This window comes from Vigna unguiculata, chromosome 6, assembly GCF_037176805.1.
Source record: "Vigna unguiculata cultivar grain cowpea cultivar isolate G323 ecotype 2 chromosome 6, ASM3717680v1, whole genome shotgun sequence".
Classification (NCBI taxonomy): Eukaryota; Viridiplantae; Streptophyta; class Magnoliopsida; order Fabales; family Fabaceae; genus Vigna; species Vigna unguiculata.
Window position 1 is genome coordinate 44,921,904 of NC_140797.1, and position 22,433 is coordinate 44,944,336.

The 22,433-nt window shown below is 31.4% G+C and overlaps 2 protein-coding genes, 1 long non-coding RNA gene, 1 other non-coding gene and 1 pseudogene across 6 annotated transcripts; 3 read left to right on the forward strand and 2 right to left on the reverse strand.

Moving 5' to 3' along the window:
• Positions 1 to 1,339: 1,339 nt before the first annotated feature.
• LOC146885918 (uncharacterized) lies at positions 1,340 to 2,524 on the reverse strand. The gene is made up of 2 exons (XR_014995537.1): positions 1,745 to 2,524; positions 1,340 to 1,553 (listed from the first exon to the last, which is right to left on the reverse strand). It is a non-coding gene; the product is annotated as an uncharacterized LOC146885918 (long non-coding RNA).
• A 2,515-nt stretch (positions 2,525 to 5,039) lies between these two features.
• On the reverse strand, positions 5,040 to 5,706 carry LOC114189067 (monothiol glutaredoxin-S10-like). Its single transcript, XM_028077773.2, has one exon. The coding sequence runs from the start codon at positions 5,638 to 5,640 to the stop codon at positions 5,332 to 5,334; it is 309 nt and encodes a 102-aa protein (XP_027933574.1). The 5' UTR covers positions 5,641 to 5,706; the 3' UTR covers positions 5,040 to 5,331.
• A 1,333-nt stretch (positions 5,707 to 7,039) lies between these two features.
• On the forward strand, positions 7,040 to 7,112 carry TRNAR-CCU (transfer RNA arginine (anticodon CCU)). Its single transcript has one exon. It is a non-coding gene; the product is annotated as a tRNA-Arg (tRNA).
• A 5,460-nt stretch (positions 7,113 to 12,572) lies between these two features.
• LOC114188953 (monothiol glutaredoxin-S4 pseudogene) lies at positions 12,573 to 13,263 on the forward strand (annotated as a pseudogene).
• Positions 13,264 to 16,588: 3,325 nt separating this feature from the next.
• Positions 16,589 to 21,853, forward strand: LOC114189077 (uncharacterized). 3 transcript variants are annotated; one of them, XM_085674256.1, is made up of 16 exons: positions 16,589 to 16,678; positions 17,005 to 17,075; positions 17,382 to 17,454; positions 17,536 to 17,698; positions 17,820 to 17,897; positions 18,014 to 18,118; positions 18,236 to 18,302; positions 18,387 to 18,448; positions 18,935 to 19,074; positions 19,226 to 19,352; positions 19,453 to 19,567; positions 19,848 to 19,936; positions 20,149 to 20,232; positions 20,309 to 21,124; positions 21,211 to 21,270; positions 21,472 to 21,853. In XM_085674256.1, exons 4-16 carry the CDS (start codon positions 17,618 to 17,620, stop codon positions 21,550 to 21,552), a joined length of 1,905 nt encoding a protein of 634 aa, XP_085530382.1. In that variant the 5' UTR covers positions 16,589 to 16,678; positions 17,005 to 17,075; positions 17,382 to 17,454; positions 17,536 to 17,617; the 3' UTR covers positions 21,553 to 21,853. The 3 variants fall into 3 exon arrangements, 2 of the variants coding, with proteins under 2 accessions (XP_085530382.1, XP_027933586.1); XR_003605549.2 differs by lacking the exon at positions 16,589 to 16,678 and having other exon boundaries at positions 16,685 to 17,075; positions 17,546 to 17,698; positions 21,208 to 21,270; XM_028077785.2 differs by lacking the exon at positions 16,589 to 16,678 and having other exon boundaries at positions 16,685 to 17,075; positions 17,546 to 17,698.
• Positions 21,854 to 22,433: the final 580 nt, after the last annotated feature.

Sequence of the window (22,433 nt, forward strand, 5' to 3'; positions counted from 1 at the left end):
GAGCCTTAATATCAGTTGAACTTATTTTTTTTCTGGTTATGATGTGAAACGGAATTCGTATTCCGTTCCTTAAACTATGAAACAGCTTTCGCATTCCGTTTCAAAAAACATCACTTAATTTTATATGAAACGGATTCCGGCATCCGTTTCACACTTTTAGGAAACGGATTACATAAGCCGTTTCGGGAAAAATTGAAAGTTTTGTGGGAAACGGAATACGAATTCCGTTTCACAAAATTGTGAAACGGATTCTGTAATCCGTTTCAAAAAAAAAAATTGCGAATATTTTTCCGAAACGGATTACAGAATCCGTTTCAAATTTTGTGAAACGGAATTCGTATTTCGTTTCCCACAAAATTTTTATTTTTTCCCGAAACAGCTTACGTAATACTTTTTGGTTCCACTTTATTTTCTTAGATTCTCGTTCTCACAAAGCGGAAACAGAGAGAAAGAAAAAAACGTTTAGGGAAAGCACAAACGAATCCCAAAACCCATTTGCGAAAAAAGCACATGAAATTGGATTGCAAATTCCGTTTCATACTTCCAGGAAACGGATTACGTAAGCTGTTTCGGGAAAAAATAAAAATTTTGTGGGAAACGGAATACGAATTCCGTTTCGTAAAAAAGTGATACGGTTTACAGAATCCGTTTCACTTTTTTACGAAACGGAATTCGTATTCCATTTCCCTAAAATGACTAATTTTTCGTCAAACGGATTACATAATCCGTCTCTAATATTGTGGGGAATGTTGTGTAGTTCGCTATGAGCTGGAGTTTTTTATCTTTTGGCCATGATTTGTCTCGTGAAACCATTTTGTGTTTTGCAATTATGAGATTCAACACCACCCATCCCTATTCCCTAAACCATATACATATTATTATTATTATAATAATAAAATGTTGAATTCTGGAATCAGCTCGGGCAGTGCGATTGGCCTATATTGGCTACTGCATTCCCTTTCATGAATATTGATTTCTATTGGATGGAGCATTTCTGTTTCCATATTGTACACTTTTTTAATTCAATTTAATACTTTATATATATATATATATATATATATATATATATATATATATATTATGTATATCACCCAAATACCATTGGATTTGAATAATTGCACTATTGAAAACTAGAATTTCATTTCTTAAAATAATATCAATAAGAAAAAATGTGAGTTGATACACATGATTTGTGCTGTAATTTAAAGTGAGGCCAAATGATTGAGTAGGAGAATTGGATTTTTTGCATAAAATATTATTTGTGGATTTTGTTGTTGTTATGAGCAAGTGGAATGGTTGAGGGGTGCAGGTTAGGGTTCATCGTGAATTTTCTGTCACATGCAATATACTACTCATTCCATTCATGATGGTTTGTAAAAGATGAGATAAACTCAATATACTACGGGTACAATAAATAAGAAACTTGAATTGAGTCGAACACAACTATTAGCCAAAGCCCACTTTTGCCAAGTAACAGTCATTTAAGCAGTAGCACTCGTCAGAAAAGCTCTTCCAGGTTGACGATTTGCCAGTGGTCCATGGCACCCAACAAGCTGCAAGACAGCATCAAGAAATTTGTAAATTAGATAAGCTAAAAATAGACTCACTGAATGCATAATCAAAAATGTTCTTCAAACAAATCCATATCCAAGTGTGAATTAGGTAAAAAAATAAAGGTCCTCGAGCATGAAGAGTAAAATTTCAATATATTCGATTAGTACATCCACATGCAGCTTTTTGTTACCTTAGCATTCACACCATCAGGCACAATCCTGCTCTCTGACTTGTACTTGAGATAATCAGAACGGCTAAGAAATTTAGGTTAGAGGATTGGACTTGGACCTCCTCCTTTAGGTTAGAGGAAATAGGGATTAAAACATAAAACGGGTTTCACATTCCGTTTCGGAGAAAAAACAAAAAAAAAACACCAAAACGGATTTTATATTCCGTTTTAGCATCCTCTAACACGGATTCCACAATCCGTTTTAGTCAAAAAAAAAAAAAGAAACGGAATGTGTATTCCGTTTCATCTATCTATGAAACGGATTTCACAAACCGTTTCGGTAAAAACACAAAAAAAAAACCTAAACGGAATGTGTATTCCGTTTCATCTATCTAGGAAACGGATTTCACAAACCGTTTCAGTAAAAAAAAATAAAAACCTAAACGAAATGTGTGTTCCGTTTCACGCATGTTAGAAACGGTTCAGTGAAATATTAAAACGAAGAGATCATGTAATCTATCGCTAAAATCAATTAAAATATACACACTTAACTGCGCAAATGGAGAAGATGGGCCTGTGGAGTTGCGCGAAAGGAGAAAAGGAGAAAGGAGGCTGCATGCGGTGGCTGGGGAGAAGAACAGTGTGCACGCTCCGAAGAAGAAGACTCTGTCGAGGTTGTGTGGGAGAAGAGCGGGAGAAGAAGGATTAAGAGTGTGTGGAGGTGTGGAGACTGTGTGGGAGAAAAGGCACAACAATGGGATAAAAGACCTTGTAGCTAGGTCAAAGATTCATGTTGGGGGTGCAGGCTGCAGGGAATCTGCTTTGTTGGGGTGCGTTTTAGGGGTGCAGGGTGTATGACTTCGGGGGGTGCAAAGGAGATGCGCTGAAAGAGATAGTAACTGTTTTTTTACCATGGGCAAACATGGAAATAAATTAGATTTTGGGGGTACAGAAGAATTGATTGGAGGTGCAGGGAGAAGCCCCCTCTGATGACAGATTTCAGGGCTGCTTGATCCAGCTAAGACCAATTGCAGAAAAAGAATAACTTTATTTTCAGCTATATAAAAATAACACAAAATGAGTTAAACAAACCTATAGTTCAAAGCAAAATTTTCTGATCGTCTTCAAGAGTCACTATAATCAGTATTTTACAATGATATTTCATATATAATTAAATACAGTGTTACTATTAACAATTTAACTTTTTAATAGAGGTTCGATTTAGAGACAAATATTGAAAAAGAAATTGAAAGAAACAGACAAAAATATTAGGTATTCAAGTTATAATAAATAAATAATATTAATTTTCTTAATTCTTTTTTAAATTATACACATTAAATTTAATTTATATACATTCTGAACTCGTTTAGTTGAATCCCTTATATACTTATCTTAATGTTTAAAGCTTAAAATTTCATGAATCACTATAATTTCATGAGTCACTACCTTCCAAGTTTAAAATATGCCGGATCACTATAATTTAATCTCGATTACCATGAATAAAGATTCAGAGTTAAATACTAAATTTGTAGAATCCAAATTCAAGTACCAAATCAATCATATATACATATTAAAATTAAAATTTAATATGAATTATAATTCTCGAAAACATTCACACTCTCTTAAAACAGAAAAGGAAAACTTTGAAAAAATGTTTAAATTCTAATGCTATTCAATATTGAATACCAGATTTTCTGTTCTTTAACACAGTAGATTTCGTACAAACAAATTATCAGTTGCAAGCAATTCATTTTGAGGAAAAAACAAAAAGTAGTATATATATTCAAAAGATCATTTTAATTTATTTATTTCAAGATGAGTGTTGGGTGAAAGGTTTCCTTATAGTCTTTAATCTAACAATAAACACTCATTTCAACAATTACAGTTAAAATTGAGGATACAAATTTTATTTTCAATTTTTCCGTAAAACAATAATTAAGAGAAAGGCTAACTGAGAAAAAAAAAACATTAACTCTTTTATGAGCTAAGTCACAATTATATAGTGTCATTTGGATAGCAATATTTTAAATTTTAGTTATAATTTTAATATAATGATAAATGTTGAATCTAATAATGAATGTATGAAGACCTATATATAGTGGACGCAAGAAGATGGTATAACTTTTAGTTATTAGATAAGTAGAATATGTCTCATTCTATTATTCCAAATACAGATATTATGCTTATTATGGACACACACAAAAATAGATATATTGAATATTAGCTTATCTACTTTTTCTAAGAAAAATAACAACACTAACCTTGTTTATTCTCCTTCTTTAGCATCTTTAAATAAATAAAATAAGGAAATAAAAAGCACCCAGAGTTCTCTTTAGTGCATTTGGATTTTATTATCTCAAGCAAATTCATAATAAGGGTTTTGTTTTTCCATTTATAAGCCAATTGCACTGCAAATTACAATGCATGAAAAAATCTTTTAAAATCTTATTTGAATATGATTTTCCTACACTTATAAAAGTAAAAGATGACAATATATAAAAGAAATATAGGACTTGATGGTGGGCATATTTCACCCTAAGTCCTACAAAGTAAAGAGAAGAAAAATCTAGATGATGACTCCACATTAGAGGATGATACAAAAATGTCTCCATTAATCCTTTTTCTTATTCTTTTTGCTCTTTGATTTTTTTTATATGAATTAAAGCTTTTATTTCCCGTCTTTTGTTACTAAAACAAAGGACCAAATAAAATATGGTAATTAAAAATGAAAATAAAAATAACGTTCCATCGTAGTATTGTACATAGCAAGAAGCATATGGAAGGGCCAGACAAGAAATTACGTGTAGACGTTGATGGAACAACACTAGAATAAGAATATTTGTATTGGATGGGAAATTTATCCACTTCTATATGCACATATCAATCAATTTACGAACATATCCTTCTTTACAGATGATAAAGACCCCAACACACATACATAAATCCATGCTTGCCACGTACACCCCCATTCAATTTCGCTAAATTTTCAATTTTTCTTATGCATGGATGCTCATCATCACCCTACGTAACTCAGAATCCTCATTATTAATCATTGGAGTTAAAACCTCTTTTATTTTCTATTCCACTCCAAAAAAAAAATTAATTTTTTTTAACATTGCACTTAATTCAGAACTATCACACGTAAGAAGCAACCAATCACACATTAGATGCACTTTCATTTCAATATAAGTAATCTTTCCAAAAAAAAAATTGTTTGCCACCTTCTTTTAGAAATTTTAAATAGTCGTTTCAAACATATTAATTATAAATATGAATCAATGGATACGTAGAGTAAAAAATATACCCGACTTATAAATTTGTTATAATTAATAAACTTATTAGCATTCATAATATACGTGTACAATAATTTATCAGTCTATATATATATATATATAAGCGAAACAATGCATCCAAACTCAAGATTATATTGAAGTAGAGTCTCTAGATATTATTGAGTAGAGTGAAGATCGAAAAGGCCGCAGGAGCAAGAAGAAGAAGAAAAAAGGGTAGGTTGTGAGATTATAATACAACTAAAGCAGCGTTTGCGACAAGGTGTGGGCATTGAGGTAGAATGTGAGGTGAGGTTGTGTTTGTACGAGGTTAATGTTCTAGAGCCATAGAGCACCAGCATCTCTGAGCATTTTCTTGAGCGAGCCATTGAGGTGAAGGGTCATGACAGTGTTGGCTGAACCCACGAAGGTGCCACCAACGAAGACCGCAGGAACAGAAGGGTTGCACCCGAGTCTCATGAGAGCCCATTCCATTTCCTTCCCTCTCGTGTCTTCATCGAGTTCGTAGATCGCTGGCCCCACACCCTGCTCGTAAAAAAGCCTCTTTATTGCATGGCTCATCCCGCACGAGCTCTTGCTGAAGATCACCACTGCCTTTTGCGATGCCAACTTCGTTACGCGCTCCATTTTTGAATGTTTGGATTAGGGTTTGGTTTTGTAGATGTGAGGAGTGAGTGAGTGAGGGACATATATAGGGATGAAAGGGTGGAGATTCTAAAGAAGGAGATATATAAAAATGTTGAAGCTTCTTCTCTTTGATTTGAGAGGGACTTGTGTGGTGTCTTAGTTGCTACTTGTGTCACAGAGAATCTACTATGCCATCAAGATAAGCCAAACACTGTCGGAAATGGGACCACCTAAGACAATTAACACTCTTCATTATTACGTGGGTTTCATGGTGCGTTAAGAATGTCAACTTTAATTGGGAGCAAATTCTAAAATACTCTCACACTCTCTATATTTCTTACACCAACACTTCTACGAGTAAGAGTTCATTTTTTAAATTATTAAAGTAAACTTATCAGTAAAAATATGACGTATTAAAAAGTAATAAATTTACTAGCTTGAATCGGATTTGAACTATTTTTTCTTTTTTGTGGCATGTGATGGTTCAGTCTTGTTAGCTCTATAATATTGTTTTCAATTTAATTTAACATAAAAGATCTAAGGTGACATCATTTTGTTATATCTTTAAAGTTAAGCAATATATAATACTTTGGAATACGTTAAGAATCTCTTTAATAGTTGGATAGTAGGGTAATACGTACCACGTGGGATGAGCATGGAGGTTGACACATGGCAGATACGGATATAATTCCATTCCTTTATATATATATATATATATATATATATATATATATATATATATATATATATATATATATATATATATATATATATATATATATATATATTAATGTTAATATGTATGTCGTAAGTATTAGAGACGTATGAAGGTAAAAGTTGAAGTTGTAGAAAGGAAGGATTTTGGAAAAGGTGGATCTTAAAATAAGAACCTTTTTGTTGTAGAATTACTGCTTCATAATTTCTAGTTGTTTTACGTAAAAAAAAAAAAATTGAAAGTGGGAATACACTTGTTTTCAATTTTCAGGCTGTGAATTGATATGTACTTGGGGATGTGACTTGTATTAGTGAAACATTATTAATATTTTTTACATTAATTATTGTTTTAATGGTATACGTTTTATTACATATCTTAATGGTCGCGTTTAATTCGTGATAATTCACTAAGTTAAATTTTAAGTATTTCGTTATTGTTTTTACTAACAAAACAACAAAATTGTGGACAATTTTCAATGAACCAAATTACAAATTGGCAAAGGAATTTAAATTTTCTCATTCCGTATTAGTAAAAGAAATTTCGGAAATAATATGAAAATTAAATTATTTAATTTTTATATCTTAAATCAATATAGTTATAACTCAATAAATACAAACCTTTTTAAAGTGTTGAGTGGCAGACATGGAGATAAAAATACCGAAGTAGAAAAGTATAACATTGTAAGCGCCTGTAGCTCAGTGGATAGAGCGTCTGTTTCCTAAGCAGAAAGTCGTAGGTTCGACCCCTACCTGGCGCGTGCTTTTGCCACCTTTTTATGAGCTTTTAACATTCAATTTTTGTATCTGGAAATGTTGAGAGTCACGGGCTGTGTTGAGACTCAAGCAGGTTCACGTGGAATGAACCGCTGAGTGCACGTGTTAAATGCTTAACTATCTATGACGGCAATTAGTAGACAAACACTAGTCTTTGATATGATTTACAAAATATTTATGTATGATGGTACATATTAATGAAATTGCAAAATAAAAATAATATATATATTTGAAAGAGTCATGGCTGAGAAGAAGACAAATATTAATGGTTATGGGTATGGAATAAATAATAGTAATAATAAATGCGAAAAGCCCCTCATGATTCATGATATATATAGAATCGTTTTTCTATAAATATATATTAAAGGGGATATTGGGAAGAAGAATAAGATATTTAAGCAGTGATGGTTAAAAAAGTGGGAATTAGTGTATTTCACCCAATTTAGACACCTTACCCTAATTTGTGATGCCTGATCCGCCATTTTATTTCTCTTTTTCAATTCTTTCTAGATTCTATATAAAGCTAACAACATTATTCACCGACTCTATTCTAGGGATGGCAACGGGACGGGGCGGGGACGAGTTTCGCTATCCCATACCCATCCCCGCATAAAAAATTCATCCCCATCCCCATACCCAAACCCAACGGGTATCAAACTTTTTTCCCATCCCCATCCCCACCGGGTAACGGGTATAATCTCGTACCCATACCCGTACCCGTGTTCTAACTACTTCAATATTAATTTTTATAAAAGAAAAAAAATTACGGTAAAGAAAACATAATATTATGAAATATTCAATATTAGGAGGATTTTCTTCGATGCCAAATACCTTAAAATAAATTATAATTGTTTATATTTTATATTAGAATACCAAATAAAATTTCATGCGAACCAAAACATTTGTTAAATTTGCAAACTACAACATTGATGAACTTAGTTGATAAAATTAAAAAATATTTCAAAAAAATATAAAAGGAAAACAAATATTTAAATTAAAATATATTTTAAATGTTTGTTTACTTCAATTTTTTAAATTCTAATGAATATCTTTTTTATACACTAATAAAAGTTATAATATATCACTTGATCAAAATGACACAAAGAATAAATAATAAACATAATAATAAAAGGAAAACAAATATTCAAATTAAAATATATTTTAAATGTTTGTTTACTTCAATTTTTTAAATTATAATGAATCTCTTTTTTATACACTAATAAAAGTTATAATACATCACTTGATCAAAATGACACAAAGAACAAATAATAAACATAATAATAAAATTTTGACATAGATTTTGTATCTTTTGAACTTCAATATATGTTGGATAGTGACAAAAAAATATTCATAGCAATTACATTAAATTTTTATATTGTAGTAAATAAAAGTTATTTATACAATTAAAGTGGAAAAAATTACAGTATGATTAATAGTGAGTTATAAAATAACAAATAATTAGATAGAATATATCGAAATATTATTCTACATGATGAAAATAAACAATAAATAAAAATATTAAAAGACTAACAAATGTGTGTTTTAGAAATAATTTGAGAGACTATCGAAAGAAATCGCACAAAGGAAATCAAATGTATAATTAAGGTATGATAAAATGAAAAATACCTTACAGAACTAATTATTAAATTATGTTTGAAGTGGTTAAAATTAAATAGAAATATCATTAGTGACCAAAAAATTTGTCATTAAATTACATATAAATTAGTAATTAAATTGGTCACTAAATCAAGTACAGATTCGATTATTGAATCGGTCACTAATTTAGTCATTGATTCAAACAATAAATCAACTACTACCACCAATGACGAAAAATAGTGACTGATATGGGTTACTGACTAAATCAGTCACCATTTCATGTTTTTCTTGTAGTGAATTATCATATACTATTCCTAAATATCATTATATATATATATATATATATATATATATATATATATATATATATATATATATAATTTTAACCACTTCAAACAGAATTTAAAGTGAAAAAATTACATTATGATTAATAATGAGTTATAAAATAAAAAATAATTAGATAGAATATATCGAAATATTATTCTACATGATGAAAATAAAAAAAATAAATAAAAATATTAAAAAACTAACAAATGTGTGTTTTATAAATAATTTGAGAGACTATCGAAAAAAATCACACAAAAGAAATCAAATGTATAACTAAGGTATGATAAGACGAGAAATATCTTAGAGAATTAAGAAAACTTTTCAAATATTAACATATAATTAATGGTTGAAAAATAACGAAAATTATTTTAATGAAACAAAAGAGTTCTTCAAATTAAACAAAAATTAATAATAATAATAATAAGTAAAGAATTTTTTTTATATTATCTTAAATTGAGAGTATAAACATTCTCATGTGAAAGAAAAATTTATAATAAATAAAAATATTAAAAAATAATATAAATATTCAAATGTGAGGCATAATTTTTTTTTAATTAACATACATCATTTTAACATAATTACATAAAGGTTATGATAAGATAAAAAATATATTGGAGATGAGAATGAGTTTCATGACAAATGAAATAATTAAAAGAAATAAAAAATAGAAAAAAAAATATATATATATATAGGAGTTACTTGATTAATTGTGAATATTTTAATAATTTAAACGAGAATGGAGATATGGCGGGGACGGGTATTATGGCGGGTATATGTACATCCCCATACCCATCCCCATACCCAACTGAAAAAGTCGGGGATTCCCCATACCCATACCCATACCCAGTCAATGCGGGGATTCCCCGTCAAAACGGGGACGGGTTCGGGCAATACCTACGGGGACGGGTTTATTTGCCATATTCCCTCAATTATATCATTTTAAACAGTTTCAAATTATTTAAACTACACAAGCTAATGAATTTAATAGTCTCTCTTGCTTGTTTTTGACGGTTGAATTTTTTCTTTCAAATTTATAAAATCTACCATTCAAACTAATACAGAAATTATTATACAGAATGACTTTCTGATAATAGACTGAATCAATATTAAAAAAAAACAGTATTTAATGTGAAAAATCTAAATCATATATAAATTGAAAATCTAAATTATCAAGTAAAAAATCTTATATACTTTTTTTAATATTAATATTTTTAAATAATTCTAATTATTCTTATATTTTATTCGTCAGGTTTACTAAAACCAATCATTAGTTCTGTTGAGTTTGTCGATATAAATTCACAATAAATATTTATAACAATGTGACATAAACTAAACTCATAAATAATTACACTTTCTCTAATTTAAAATTATAAGATAATAATTATATTTCTTTTTCATTTTTATTGAAACTTAAAATTTGTAGGAATCCTTAAATCTAAGCTTTATATCGAATAAAAATGAAAAAAAAAAAGAATTTTATATAATGATAAAAATTCATTGAAATTTTTAATTGAATGTGTCAATTTTTTTATGTGAACTGAAATATGTATTGTTAATATTGTCTTTTCCTCGATAATTCTCTTTCGAAAGATCTAATAAATTTGTTTTATGGGTTGATCTAATTTTATTTGGAAAGAAACATTATTAGCCAAATTTTAGGTTTTTTTTTTATTTTTTTATTTCAGGGTCTGCTTGAAGTCAAATTTGTAAATATGAGTTTGTTAATTTTCTTGTTTGCCAAATAAGATCAAATTGTCAGGATGAAGTTGTCTTCCACCCAGTCGTTTTTATTTTTTTTTTCTTTTTTTTAAAAGTAATGTCGTTCTTACGTAGGACGATTTGTATGTTAAAAAAAAGTGAAGTCGTCCTGGTGTAGGCCGACTTCACTTTTCAAGTTTTTTTTTACGAAATTAATGAATTTTGATTATTTCTTAATTTAAATTTATTGGAAAAATAAATAGTAAAAAAATTAATAAAATAAAATAAATATTAATATATTTTAATATTAATTAATAATTAAAATACAACAATTAAATAAAAGTGAAGAATTAAAAAAAAGAATACGTAAAACTGCAACGTTCAAGAAAGTGAAATTGAACAATTTGAAAAAAAAAAAAGAAAAGTGAAGTCGTCTCTTTTCAATTAACATAAACTGTCCTATTAGAGGATAACATTGTTTTCTTGAAAAAAATAAAATAAAGAGAAACCAACTGAATGAATGACAACATCACCTCTAATATCGTACTTTGACTTGACATCTTGATCCTATTTTACAATTTTGTGATCAAAGATATCCTCAAATAAAAAAAGCCCGAATAAAGCCCGAATTTTATGTGCGAGGAAAGTTTTAATAATTTTTTGAAAACAAAAATTTGCATGTTGGTGCGCTTTAGCTATAGTTGGTGGGTCTAGTTGTCGCAACAAGACGTGGTATGAAATCCATACACAAACGCATCAAAGGTATATATGAAATTCTGTCGTAGTTTTGGACGTGAACATTAGCTGCTCCCACCCTAGGGATTCCTTTAGCAAAAACCAAACAGGGTCCCAAACAAAGACACCTACCCTTAAATTTATCGGAATTTTCTAGAGAGCACAACCCAGCTATTCATACCAGTAGTATGAAGTTATGAAACAGCAATTAGCCAGTTATGTTTTTCTTAATTACCATAATCATATAATTAAATCCACTCCTATTAGTATGCGATTAATGAGGAATGAAAAATTTAATAATTTTCAAATATTGAATTTTTCTTAGTTAGAACTTGCAGTGATCCGTCATTGTAGTCAAATTTCCCTTTCTAGAATTGGATGCCAATCTTAATAGCAAGAAAGAGGTCCCAATGGGATAAATTCAACTTACCTTTCATGGTAGCAGATGCTTCCAACATAGATAAGGAAAACCCCAACAAAATTAAAAAAAGTTATTTTATTTATTATAATGGCAAAGATGATAATGTAAAAAGCATTCACATTCTAACTACACTCAGATCAATTCTCACAAAGCTAATTTCTCTTATGTAACACTATTCCTTATTCCCCAGTTGTTACATGATTTATGAGAGGGATGTGCATGCACAGTTTTTTTTTTTCTTCTTCTTTATTGCCGTACCAAGCGCAAGGATACTCCTTTTTTTTTTCCGTATGCATGCATAGATATGGATTCGTTAGAATGAAAAGAAAAATGAATAAGTCACTTTCAGACAAATGATCCAAGAAAATTTAGAAACCGACCCAAATATCTAATGGAACATTCCCCTCCTTTCTCCTCAGCCACACTCTCCTCCTCTTTTCTATACTCACTAATTTTTGTTGTCGACCAGAAATATGATTAATTTATACGGTGCACACTGTTGTTTTATAAATCAATCCTGTTAATATAATTTAAATTACAGTCTAATAAAATTTATTGTTTGTTGTGATGTATTCTCTCATGAGAACCACACTTAGAGTCTAATGTTTATTCCCAGCAAAGCAACCGTACCATGTCCTCAAACCCCTATATAAGCAAACCCCATTTGGCTCCTAGATCATGCACACAACAAACCAAAACCTCAAGTACCTCTCCTTCACATTTCTACCCACATTTGCTAGGTTTCCCTCAGCACTTTCTGCATTCAAAACTTGAGACTACATTGGTTAACCCTTGAGACTACATTTGTGGACTTCACCAAGCAGCAGCATAATGGATAGAGTGGCACAGATGGTATCAGAGAAGCCAGTGGTGATCTTCAGCAGGAGTTCCTGCTGCATGTGCCACACCATCAAAACCCTCTTCAGTGACTTTGGAGTGAATCCAAATGTTCATGAACTTGATGAGATACCAAGAGGGAAGGACATTGAGCAAGCTCTTTTAAGGCTAGGGTGCAACCCCTCTGTGCCTGCTGTGTTCATCGATGGTAAGCTTGTTGGTGGAACCAATGAAGTTATGAGCCTTCACCTAAACCGGACCTTAATCCCTATGCTTAGGAACGCAGGTGCTCTTTGGGTTTGATAAATCAATATTAACCTTTCTCATCAGCCACTAAAAATCTGTTTTGGTTTCATGTATAATTATGGTGAGGTTATATGTAAGGCCGGCCAGATCCATTATAGGATGCATGTATATTAGTACAACAGAGTTTATGTATGTGCTGCTAATTTCTAATAAATAATGAGGCTAATTAACTTGACTGATAAAGGTGTCATTTAATTAGCCCTTTTTGTATTGAATGTAGCCTTGTGTTTTAGCTAATTATAATAAACTGAATGAACTTGCAGATGATATAAATTTCAACAGCTTGTTTAATAATCATGCTACAGTGAATAGTGTGGTTTATCAGCATTTTCACAGAACTGACTTCAGAACAAGGCAAAGATGCAGAAATGTGTTTTGACTGTTTTCTACAACAATCATTGGACTCAAAATTAAATAACAGAAGGAATGGGATGACACAAATGAAAAAAAGTAATGTGTTGGTGTGAACATTAAGCAAAATCCTTCCATGCTCTCTTTTTTCATGTTTTTCATATCAGAAAAAGAAATCAACAGAATTTCTCTTTGGGAAGTGGCACATTGTGAGACTAGAATCATAGTCCATGTGATAAGGCATTAAGGCAACAAACGGTGTCTTGTTCTTTCACATAGTTGGTGAGGGACAATCACAGAATGGAATAAATCTATTAGTACAAGAAGTGAGTGCGACATGTCAGTAACATTAACATGGTTCCTCTGTCACATCAAATAGTTATATGCCCAAGTTAGGAAAAAGACAAGGTAGAGAAAAACTAATTGAGCATATCATCAAGTTAAAGAGCCTCTTTAGTCTTTCAGATTAAGGAAAAGTGGTTATATTCTAGAGATAAAATGTACTCTGGATATGTCCATTATGGAGTTGGACCCCCTCCAACACTATCTGTTTCCTGGAATTATATTATATATACAATAAAACGATATGAAAGAATATGTAATCCAGAATTATTCTCCTTGTGAGACAGATGAAAATGAAAAGCACTAGTTAGTGATAAAATTAGCATGCAAAAGTCATAATCATATTTTGCAGATGAATAACTGTGTCACTTTTGTACAACTTTTACATAATATTATTTTAAAATACATTCACCTCAAAAGTCAAGGTTGACAAGTATTTTATATTCCAGCTGGCCATAGTATAGCCTATGCAAGTGTCACAAATTTGGATGCCCTGTTCACGAAGAATGAAAATTGTCAATAACATTTTCTTGACAGTGAACACATTTCTTAAATGATCTTACCAGTAATATAGCATCAACAGTTGGATACTCACTAGTTACGGAATGACACAATTGCATCATAATATTGATCATGTGATAAATTCAAGTCTGAAGTTGAGAATTCTACATTGAGTGAAGGTGAATGATATGAAAAGTATATAAAAGAGAAAAAATTTACAAATTTAATGTCTTAAAACATTTAGTGAAAGATGGTGTCTACTCTCTTAACCCTCCCTGTGTTAACTTCTATTTGAAGCAGACACAATTTGAGAACCAAGCAACTTGCATTTTGTAAGCAACTTCTATTTCCAATATCAGTGATGTGCATTTAAAAACAGATTCTTTAGCAGATATTGGGTTTCTATAATCAATGTAAACATCAATCATTGTATTTCAGGAAGAACATGGCTGCTTCACATTTCCTACTTTATCGAGCCCTGTAAAATCCAAAACCTTCATAAGAATCCTATTTCAGTAAAGAAAAAAAATTCCGTGCAAATTTACCAAGATTACATGAAACTCAAATACATCACATTCTTATTCAGCTATTTCGTCAAACATTTTCTGTGCATAATTCCTATCACCATTTTTCAATGTTCAGTGGTTTAAGAAATAATTTTCAAGATCCCGCTTGCAAGCGAATAACTTTGATGAATGACTGATTCACGCATCATAAAAAATGGATAGATGTAAGTGCATATGATTTCTTTTTTATTTGCTAAATTGGTAGGAGAAGACAAAAAATATGTTTGGTGTTCTAAATAATTGCTAATGAAAAACAAAAAAGAGAATATTATTAGAAAAAACAAAATTATTTGTAATTCTCATCTTTACTGTACAGCCTCTTGTTCATTTGAACCATTTATTCCCCTATCATAAACTTCCATAGATTCGAACTCGTTAAAATAGGTACTTTAGGATTCACAGAAAAATAACAATGTCATGTTCCATCAGTAAACTCTCAATTTAAATAAGAAGTCTAAACTTTATGTTTTACATTATTTCTCTTTGAAATGTTTATTGGTTTTTGGGATGTATATTTTGTCTTTTTTAAATTTTATTTGTATAATTGTATAATTTCTATTTTCTAATAATAATAAATGATTGCATGCACGTAATAATCAGGTAGATTTTAGATTTTAAATTATGTTCATTTAAATTATATTTACTATCTATTTAAAAGATATATCCGTATAAACATCTTTTTAAATATTTAGTAATGTATTGAATATATATATTCAATCTTTAAAATAAAGAATTATGGATTATATTTTAATAAAATGTGAAATGTTTTAAAAATATTGTAGTAAAATGGTAAAATATTAAATAACATTTCTCTAAAACTTGACAAGTATTATGAACTTTTAACTTTTGGATGAAATTCTCAGTTAAGATAAAACCAAAACTAAAATTAAAGTTAACTTCTTTACATTAAAACTAACTGTATATTAGTTACCTGGTAGAATCTTTGCTATATAACTTTAGAAAAATTGTTCTTAATTTGTACATTAAGTAATTAATGAAGAAAAAAGTTAAATTTATAAAAAGTTTGTTTCAATTTTTTAAATAGTATTATTATATTATAAGGCTAATATCCCAATTGTATCAATTTATAGTAACGCCAAAACTGTTTTGTTTTCTTACAAAGACAAGTCCAATCATAGAAGATGAACAAAAATTAAATGTCACAAATAAGAAACCACTTTTGTGCTGTTGGTGATCCTGGACATAGAAAATAACATGAATCAGATTAAAGTGGAGAAGAAGAAGGAGGAAAAGTGATTGATGATGATGATGATGAACCACAATCTCAAAGACAAGACAACGCTTCATTTGGGTTTGTGACTGTCTCTTAACTTAGGGTCACTACCCTTACCCACAGGGTACACACGTGGTGTGTCATAAATGCCATCTTTTACCTCATTTTTCTCTCACACAAGTGACCAGAAACACACCTATGCATGCATGCAGTCAACAATCACTGATGCACACTGGACCCACCCTATCTCTTTCTGTTTTTATTCACTCCACAATTTTTTTCTAATTACTTAACAAATAAATATCCCAAGCATTTGATTTTCAATACAGTAAATGATTTATTTCTAATCATCACTCCATGTCACTTGAACTGTATAAAGATATGTAATTTTCTACTGATTAAAAACATTAAACAAAAAAGTTACATTTTTTATGCATAAGATTCTTTCCGAGCAGCAGCACTATTTAAAAAAAATAAAATAAAGAATCTTCTTCTCTGGAAAATCATATGAAAACCCATTTGTACACATTTTAATAAGCGTATTTATTTTTTAAATTATCAAACATGAATATTTATCTGACTAAGATGGATGTAAAACTTGGATGGAAGAAGAATTGACAATATTCAATGTATAATGTATATCATCTCTCTTTCATGGTTTTCACCTCTTCCCCATTTTCAGTTTGATGTTGTTGTGAGATTTTCTTCATTCACAGCACTAACACTATATACGTGTGGTTTGGACTTTGTTTTCACCCTGTCGGTGAGGATTGTTGTGTTATTGTTTTCTTTGATTTGCCATTGTGAGTTTGGACTTTGAAAGTTTTCTAATGGGCAAGTGAAAAGGAGCGATCTTGATTTGCATTCTAGTTAGGGAAACTCTTTGTTTGACTTTGAGGATAACGTGGTCACCCTTTTTGGAGTTTTAGTGCTCTTTTCAACTTGTTTCTTGCTTCACTCAGATTTCAGCACTGCTTTGAGCTTTGAAGAACAAAATGTTCGGCTTCTCTCGAAGGCATATGAAACTTGGCAGGTGAAAATATTTCTTTTACCTTTTCCTCTTTCTAATTTGAAATTAATTTCTTTTCATGCACCGGTAGGTGGTGAGGTAGCACTAGTTCTTCAAGGGTAAGGGTATATTTGGGGAAACAACTTAATTAAGTGTTTATTGAATAGAGTCTATCTAAGGTTGTTTCTCTAATCAAAGAGAGAGTAAGGTTAAACCATTTTCATATTTGTTTCAAAGGTTATATTCAAGAGTTTATGTCATAGAATGAGTTCAAATAAATTGAAAATAAACTCTTTCAAAACTGATTTTGTTATTGTTGTGTTGTCTCAGTCGATTGAAGGTCCAGCTTTCTGACACTCCCCAGGGAACTAGAAGCCCCATCAGGCATCACCAGAAACGAAATGTAAACTCCAATGTCATTTTTCCAGCTTCATTCCCTATGTGGGGTTGAATTTGTAACAATGAGGGTTTTCCACTGATAAAGCTTCTTATAGGGAGAAGGAGCTGCAAGGACAAGTGGTCATTCTGAGGAAATTGACAGCCAGTTTTTGTCTGCTACAGCTGAGATGCATACTAGTACATCAGGGAGTTCAGAGAACTGGATGGTGTTGTCAATTGCAGGGGAAAAACCCACTCCTAGATCTTATGTATGTAATTTTTATGATTCTTATTATTTTTAATGTTTGGTCCTGGTCATTTTCTGGAAGTCTTATGTCATGACTTGTGTGCAGTTTTGGTTAAGATTTGACTATTATTCTTTGTGAATAGCATGCTGCAGCTGTAGTTCAGAATAAGATGGTAGTGGTTGGTGGTGAATCAGGGAATGGATTGTTAGACGATGTGCAGGTAAGGGTACTGGGGACATTGTTCCTATCATATGAGCATCGATGTTAACATTAGATGATTATTTGATTCTTCATTACACAAACTGAGATCTGGATACAATTCATTGTTATTACCAGGTGCTAAATTTTGACAGATTTTTGTGGACCATGGCGTCCTCTAAGCTTTACTTATCGCCTAGCAGTCTTCCTCTAAAGATTCCTGCTTGCAAGGGGCATTGTTTGGTACTTTAATCTATGCTTTTTACAACATATTCGCTGAATGCTTACTTTAATCTATGGTTGCAACTACATTTATTACGGTCTTAATTTTATTGTGTTTGATGATGATAATTTGACCAGGTTTCTTGGGGGAAAAAAGCACTCCTAATTGGAGGGAAAACAGACCCAGCAAGTGACAAAATTTCTGGTTCACCCTCTTCTTCACATATGTAATAGCTTTGTCCTCGTTCATGAGCAAAACTGTTCTAATTGTCATTCTGGTTTTTTTTAGTATGGGTGTTTGATACAGAGACAGAGTGCTGGTCCCTCATGGAAGCAAAGGGAGACATACCGGTAATCAATTTTCTTATGATAAAACTGCAATATGAGGAATTGAAATGTTAGGGCATATGCTACTGGATTGCAATTTTCGTATCTTGCCCAATCATATCACTTAGTAAATCATAAATCATGGTAATCATTATAATATGTATTACTCTGTCTAGGTTCAATAAAGAATTTACATATAAATAAAATAATTAAGAAATTGTCTCTTTGTATTTGTTGCATTCATTCAAGTAAATTTTGAATCTGTGGTGTAGTTGAATTGCAGTTTTCAACATACATACCTCTATTTTATCCCTCTCATTTAACTGAAGCAAGTCTTCATCAAATTGTCTGGAAGACATGATCTGAAACAGTTGCACACAAATAATCTAAGAAGTAGGAACTAATTCTATAGTGAGAAAATGAAACATTGCCTGATCTAATGTCTCATAATATAGTTTCTTCTATTTGAATCTCTTTAGGCAGTACTGACCAATGTTTTGTTCTTGGCAGGTTGCTCGCAGCGGCCACACGGTTGTGATGGCCAACTCTGTTTTAATAATGTTTGGAGGAGAAGATGCCAAAAGGAGGAAACTGAATGATCTACATATGTTTGATCTCAAGTCCTTGACATGGCTTCCACTTCACTACACGTAATTGTGTTTATACTTTGTTATGATTGATTTTAGTTTTTTGTTAAGTTCAAAAACTAAAGTTTCGAATTTCATGTAACTATCTGCTGATAAGGACTTGATTTAAATGTCTAGTTGCTTTTGATAAGTAATGCTGTTATATCACATACAGGGGAGCAGCACCTTGTCCAAGATTCAACCATGTGGCAGCTCTTTATGATGGTAAAATTCTATTTATATTTGGAGGAGCATCAAAATCCAGGACCTTGAATGACTTGTATTCACTTGACTTTGAAACAGTGAGCTCTCTCTCTATATTTAGTGAAACTTTTTTATTCCTCAAGATGAAGACTAAATGCTCATTCATTGTGTAATCAATGGAAATATATGTTCTTTCAGATGGCATGGTCAAGAATAAAAATACGTGGTTTCCATCCATCTCCAAGGGCTGGTTGCTGTGGTGTGTTATGTGGCACGAAATGGTATATTACAGGGGGTGGAAGCAAGAAAAAACGTATGCTTTTTAATGGAGGAAGCATTTATTTGTGCATACTATTTATTTATATCTTCTGAACTTAACTTTTTACACTGCAGCATCAAAAAAAGTAATTTATGCATGAATTTTACTGATTTAGTTCTTGGTTACTATGTTGCATTGGTTTTATTCCTATTATCTTTCTTACCAGTCATCATTTCATCTGTTCATAATAAGAGCACGAGAATTTGAGATTTGGTCTCTGCAAATATCTTCTTCTCTTCCTTCTTAAATTTCTAATGTTCTTTGTATATTTCAGGACACGGGGAGACTTTGGTATATGATGTTGTAAAAAGTGAATGGTCTGTGGCAATTGGGTCACCTCCATCTTCTATTACGACCAACAAGGTTAATTTTTATTTATTTTTTTTTTCCTGCCTGGTTTGCTTGTCATTCATCTGCTGCTACCTCGTACCGTTAGCTCACTGTGCATTTATTGACATTAATGTTTTTAATCATTTGACGATTATGATAAAATCTTTGGCTATACTTTAGTTTTGTATGCTTGACTTTATACAGTATTTAACAAGCATGTTTTTTGATATCTGCTATGATAGCAGGGTTTTAGCCTTGTACTCGTGCAACACAAGGATAAAGACTTCCTTGTTGCATTTGGGGGATCCAAAAAGGAGCCATCAAATCAGGTTTGACTTAAATGCATAAAGTTGTTGTATGAGTTAATTCTTATGCTACCTTTAACCTTTTTCTTGATTGTATTAGGTGGAAGTGTTGATTACAGAAAAAAATGAATCAAGAAAGCGACCAACTTCAACCAAAGGTCAAAGATCTTTATTACTTGAAAAACATTCATTATCTGCTGGATTGGCTTCTCAACTTAAAAAGGACTCTTCCCAACATTTGATTGACTCTGTCGTGCGACAAAATCTTGCATCTGCAATTGAACACGGTTCTGAAAGGAAATCTCTGTCTGAAACCCTTCTTGAACAAGATTCCAATTCCCTCCGTACCAAGACCTCCCTTCGCAGGCAATTTGATCATCATGAAGAATACAATCCAGATGTAAGGATCAAGCATTCAGAAGATGACCCTGGTAATCAAATGAGATCAAGTGGCTCCAAGACCAACATGGAGGAACAACAGGTCTCAGTATCTGGAAATTCAAATCAACAAAACCTCGGTTTTGAAAACCCTTTGCTAGAAAGTGATGATGTGTCATTCCCAGAGAATGGTAAATCAGGATCACTGTCTGCTGCTTCAAGCATCCATCATTATCATGAAACTAAAGTGGCTTCCCTGATGAGAAAATTTGGCCTTCTGGAGGGGCAATTGTCAGCTGCATTAGCAAGCAGAGAAGCTGCGGAGAAAAGCTTAGCATCTGCCTTTAAAAGCCGGCAAGAGATGGAGAAAAAATTATCTGACACACTGAAGGAGATGGAGTTACTGAGAGAGAAACTGGTGAGTGCAGAGTTATCTCAAGAAGAAGCTACCAACCTTTCAAACTTGGTCCATGCTGACAATGTAAGGCTTGAGCATGATGTGGCTTTCCTCAAGGCTGTTTTGGATGACACTCAAAAGGTATATAAACCCTTTCATTTGATGGAGGTACTTGCATTGCATATCTTTATAAAATTTTTGTTGACTTAGTAAAATCCTTTTAGTAGGAATTGCACTCAACCAGAGGGGTTCTTGCAGCAGAAAGAGCCAGGGCATTCCAATTACAGGTATATCCTAGGATTGATTACGAAGCTTAAGTCTTTGTTGTATGTTTTGGTAAACCATATAGTTTTTGTTTTGTATGTCCAATTATGATGTTCAAATTGAGGTTCTGTTTCTGTTTGTGATGGAGTTTCTGTGCCATAAAAGTCTTGCATATATTTTCACTAGTGATTTTCATGTTCTCACCATACTTATTGTATGCATAGGTTGAAGTTTTCCATCTCAAACAGAGACTTCAATCAATAGAGAATCGAGCCCCTACTCCTAGGAAACCTTTTCACGTGTAATGCTTTGCAAAGTCAAATGATGTCATGCCTATCAACTTCAGCACAAATGATGAGACAATGCTTCTATGTTATGTGGACACAATCTATCAAGGGAAGTGCAATTGGATAATGGTTTTGAAGACCTACAGAGAGAAAGAAGCACAATTCATAGAACTTCCCTTTTGGCTGAGGAAATTGGTTCTGTATTCATGTTTTTTAACCACTGAGCTTCACCGTTCTTGATAAAGAGTTCATTAGTCCTAGTATAATCAAAACGTGGTCAAATAAATGATAATTAAATAAGCTGTTATTTTTCTTGTAATGTTCTAAATAACAAATTAAAGTGAATTTTTAACTGATCAAGTTAAATAAAATTTTAAATTAGCATAAAAATGTGACTAGTAGCATTTTAAGGACTAATAGTTAGAAGATAAATAAATTATCATTGTATTTAAATTTTAGATTGAACAAAAATAAATCTATTGGAATTGATGCGGTAATGAAGGTATAGGTAGTTTGTACAATATCAAGTTTTGTTCATTATGAATAGAAAACAAAAAGAATGAACCAATGACACTGTAAGACATGAATGTGAGTCAATTATAAATATCACTATCTGGATTGGATTGTTTGTTTCTTTCCACATATTCTATTCAATTCAACTTGAAAGTACTAATAACTAATCATTAAGCAGTGCATGCATGATTAAGTTTTTCCATTTTCTTTTTCTTTTTCATGAAACTCTATTTACTTGAACAATTCATTAAAAATTAAAATTCAAAAGATTATCAGAATAGTTAGAAAAAAAGTGAAATGACCAATCCACAAGGGTGGTGACCAAAGAAAAGCGATAAATGAAATACGTAACTAACTTTTTATTTTGTATCAACTAAATGAAAATT

Coding starts and splice junctions, on each gene's coding strand:
- LOC114189067 (XM_028077773.2), bottom strand. CDS start 5,640: ATGGAGCGCGTAACGAAGTTGGCATCGCAAAAGGCAGTGGTGATCTTC.
- LOC114189077 (XM_028077785.2), top strand. CDS start 17,038: ATGTTCGGCTTCTCTCGAAGGCATATGAAACTTGGCAG. Junction 18,119..18,235: donor CTTGCAAGGGGCATTGTTTG/GTACTTTAATCT, acceptor TAATTTGACCAG/GTTTCTTGGGGGAAAAAAGC. Junction 19,568..19,847: donor GGGTGGAAGCAAGAAAAAAC/GTATGCTTTTTA, acceptor TGTATATTTCAG/GACACGGGGAGACTTTGGTA.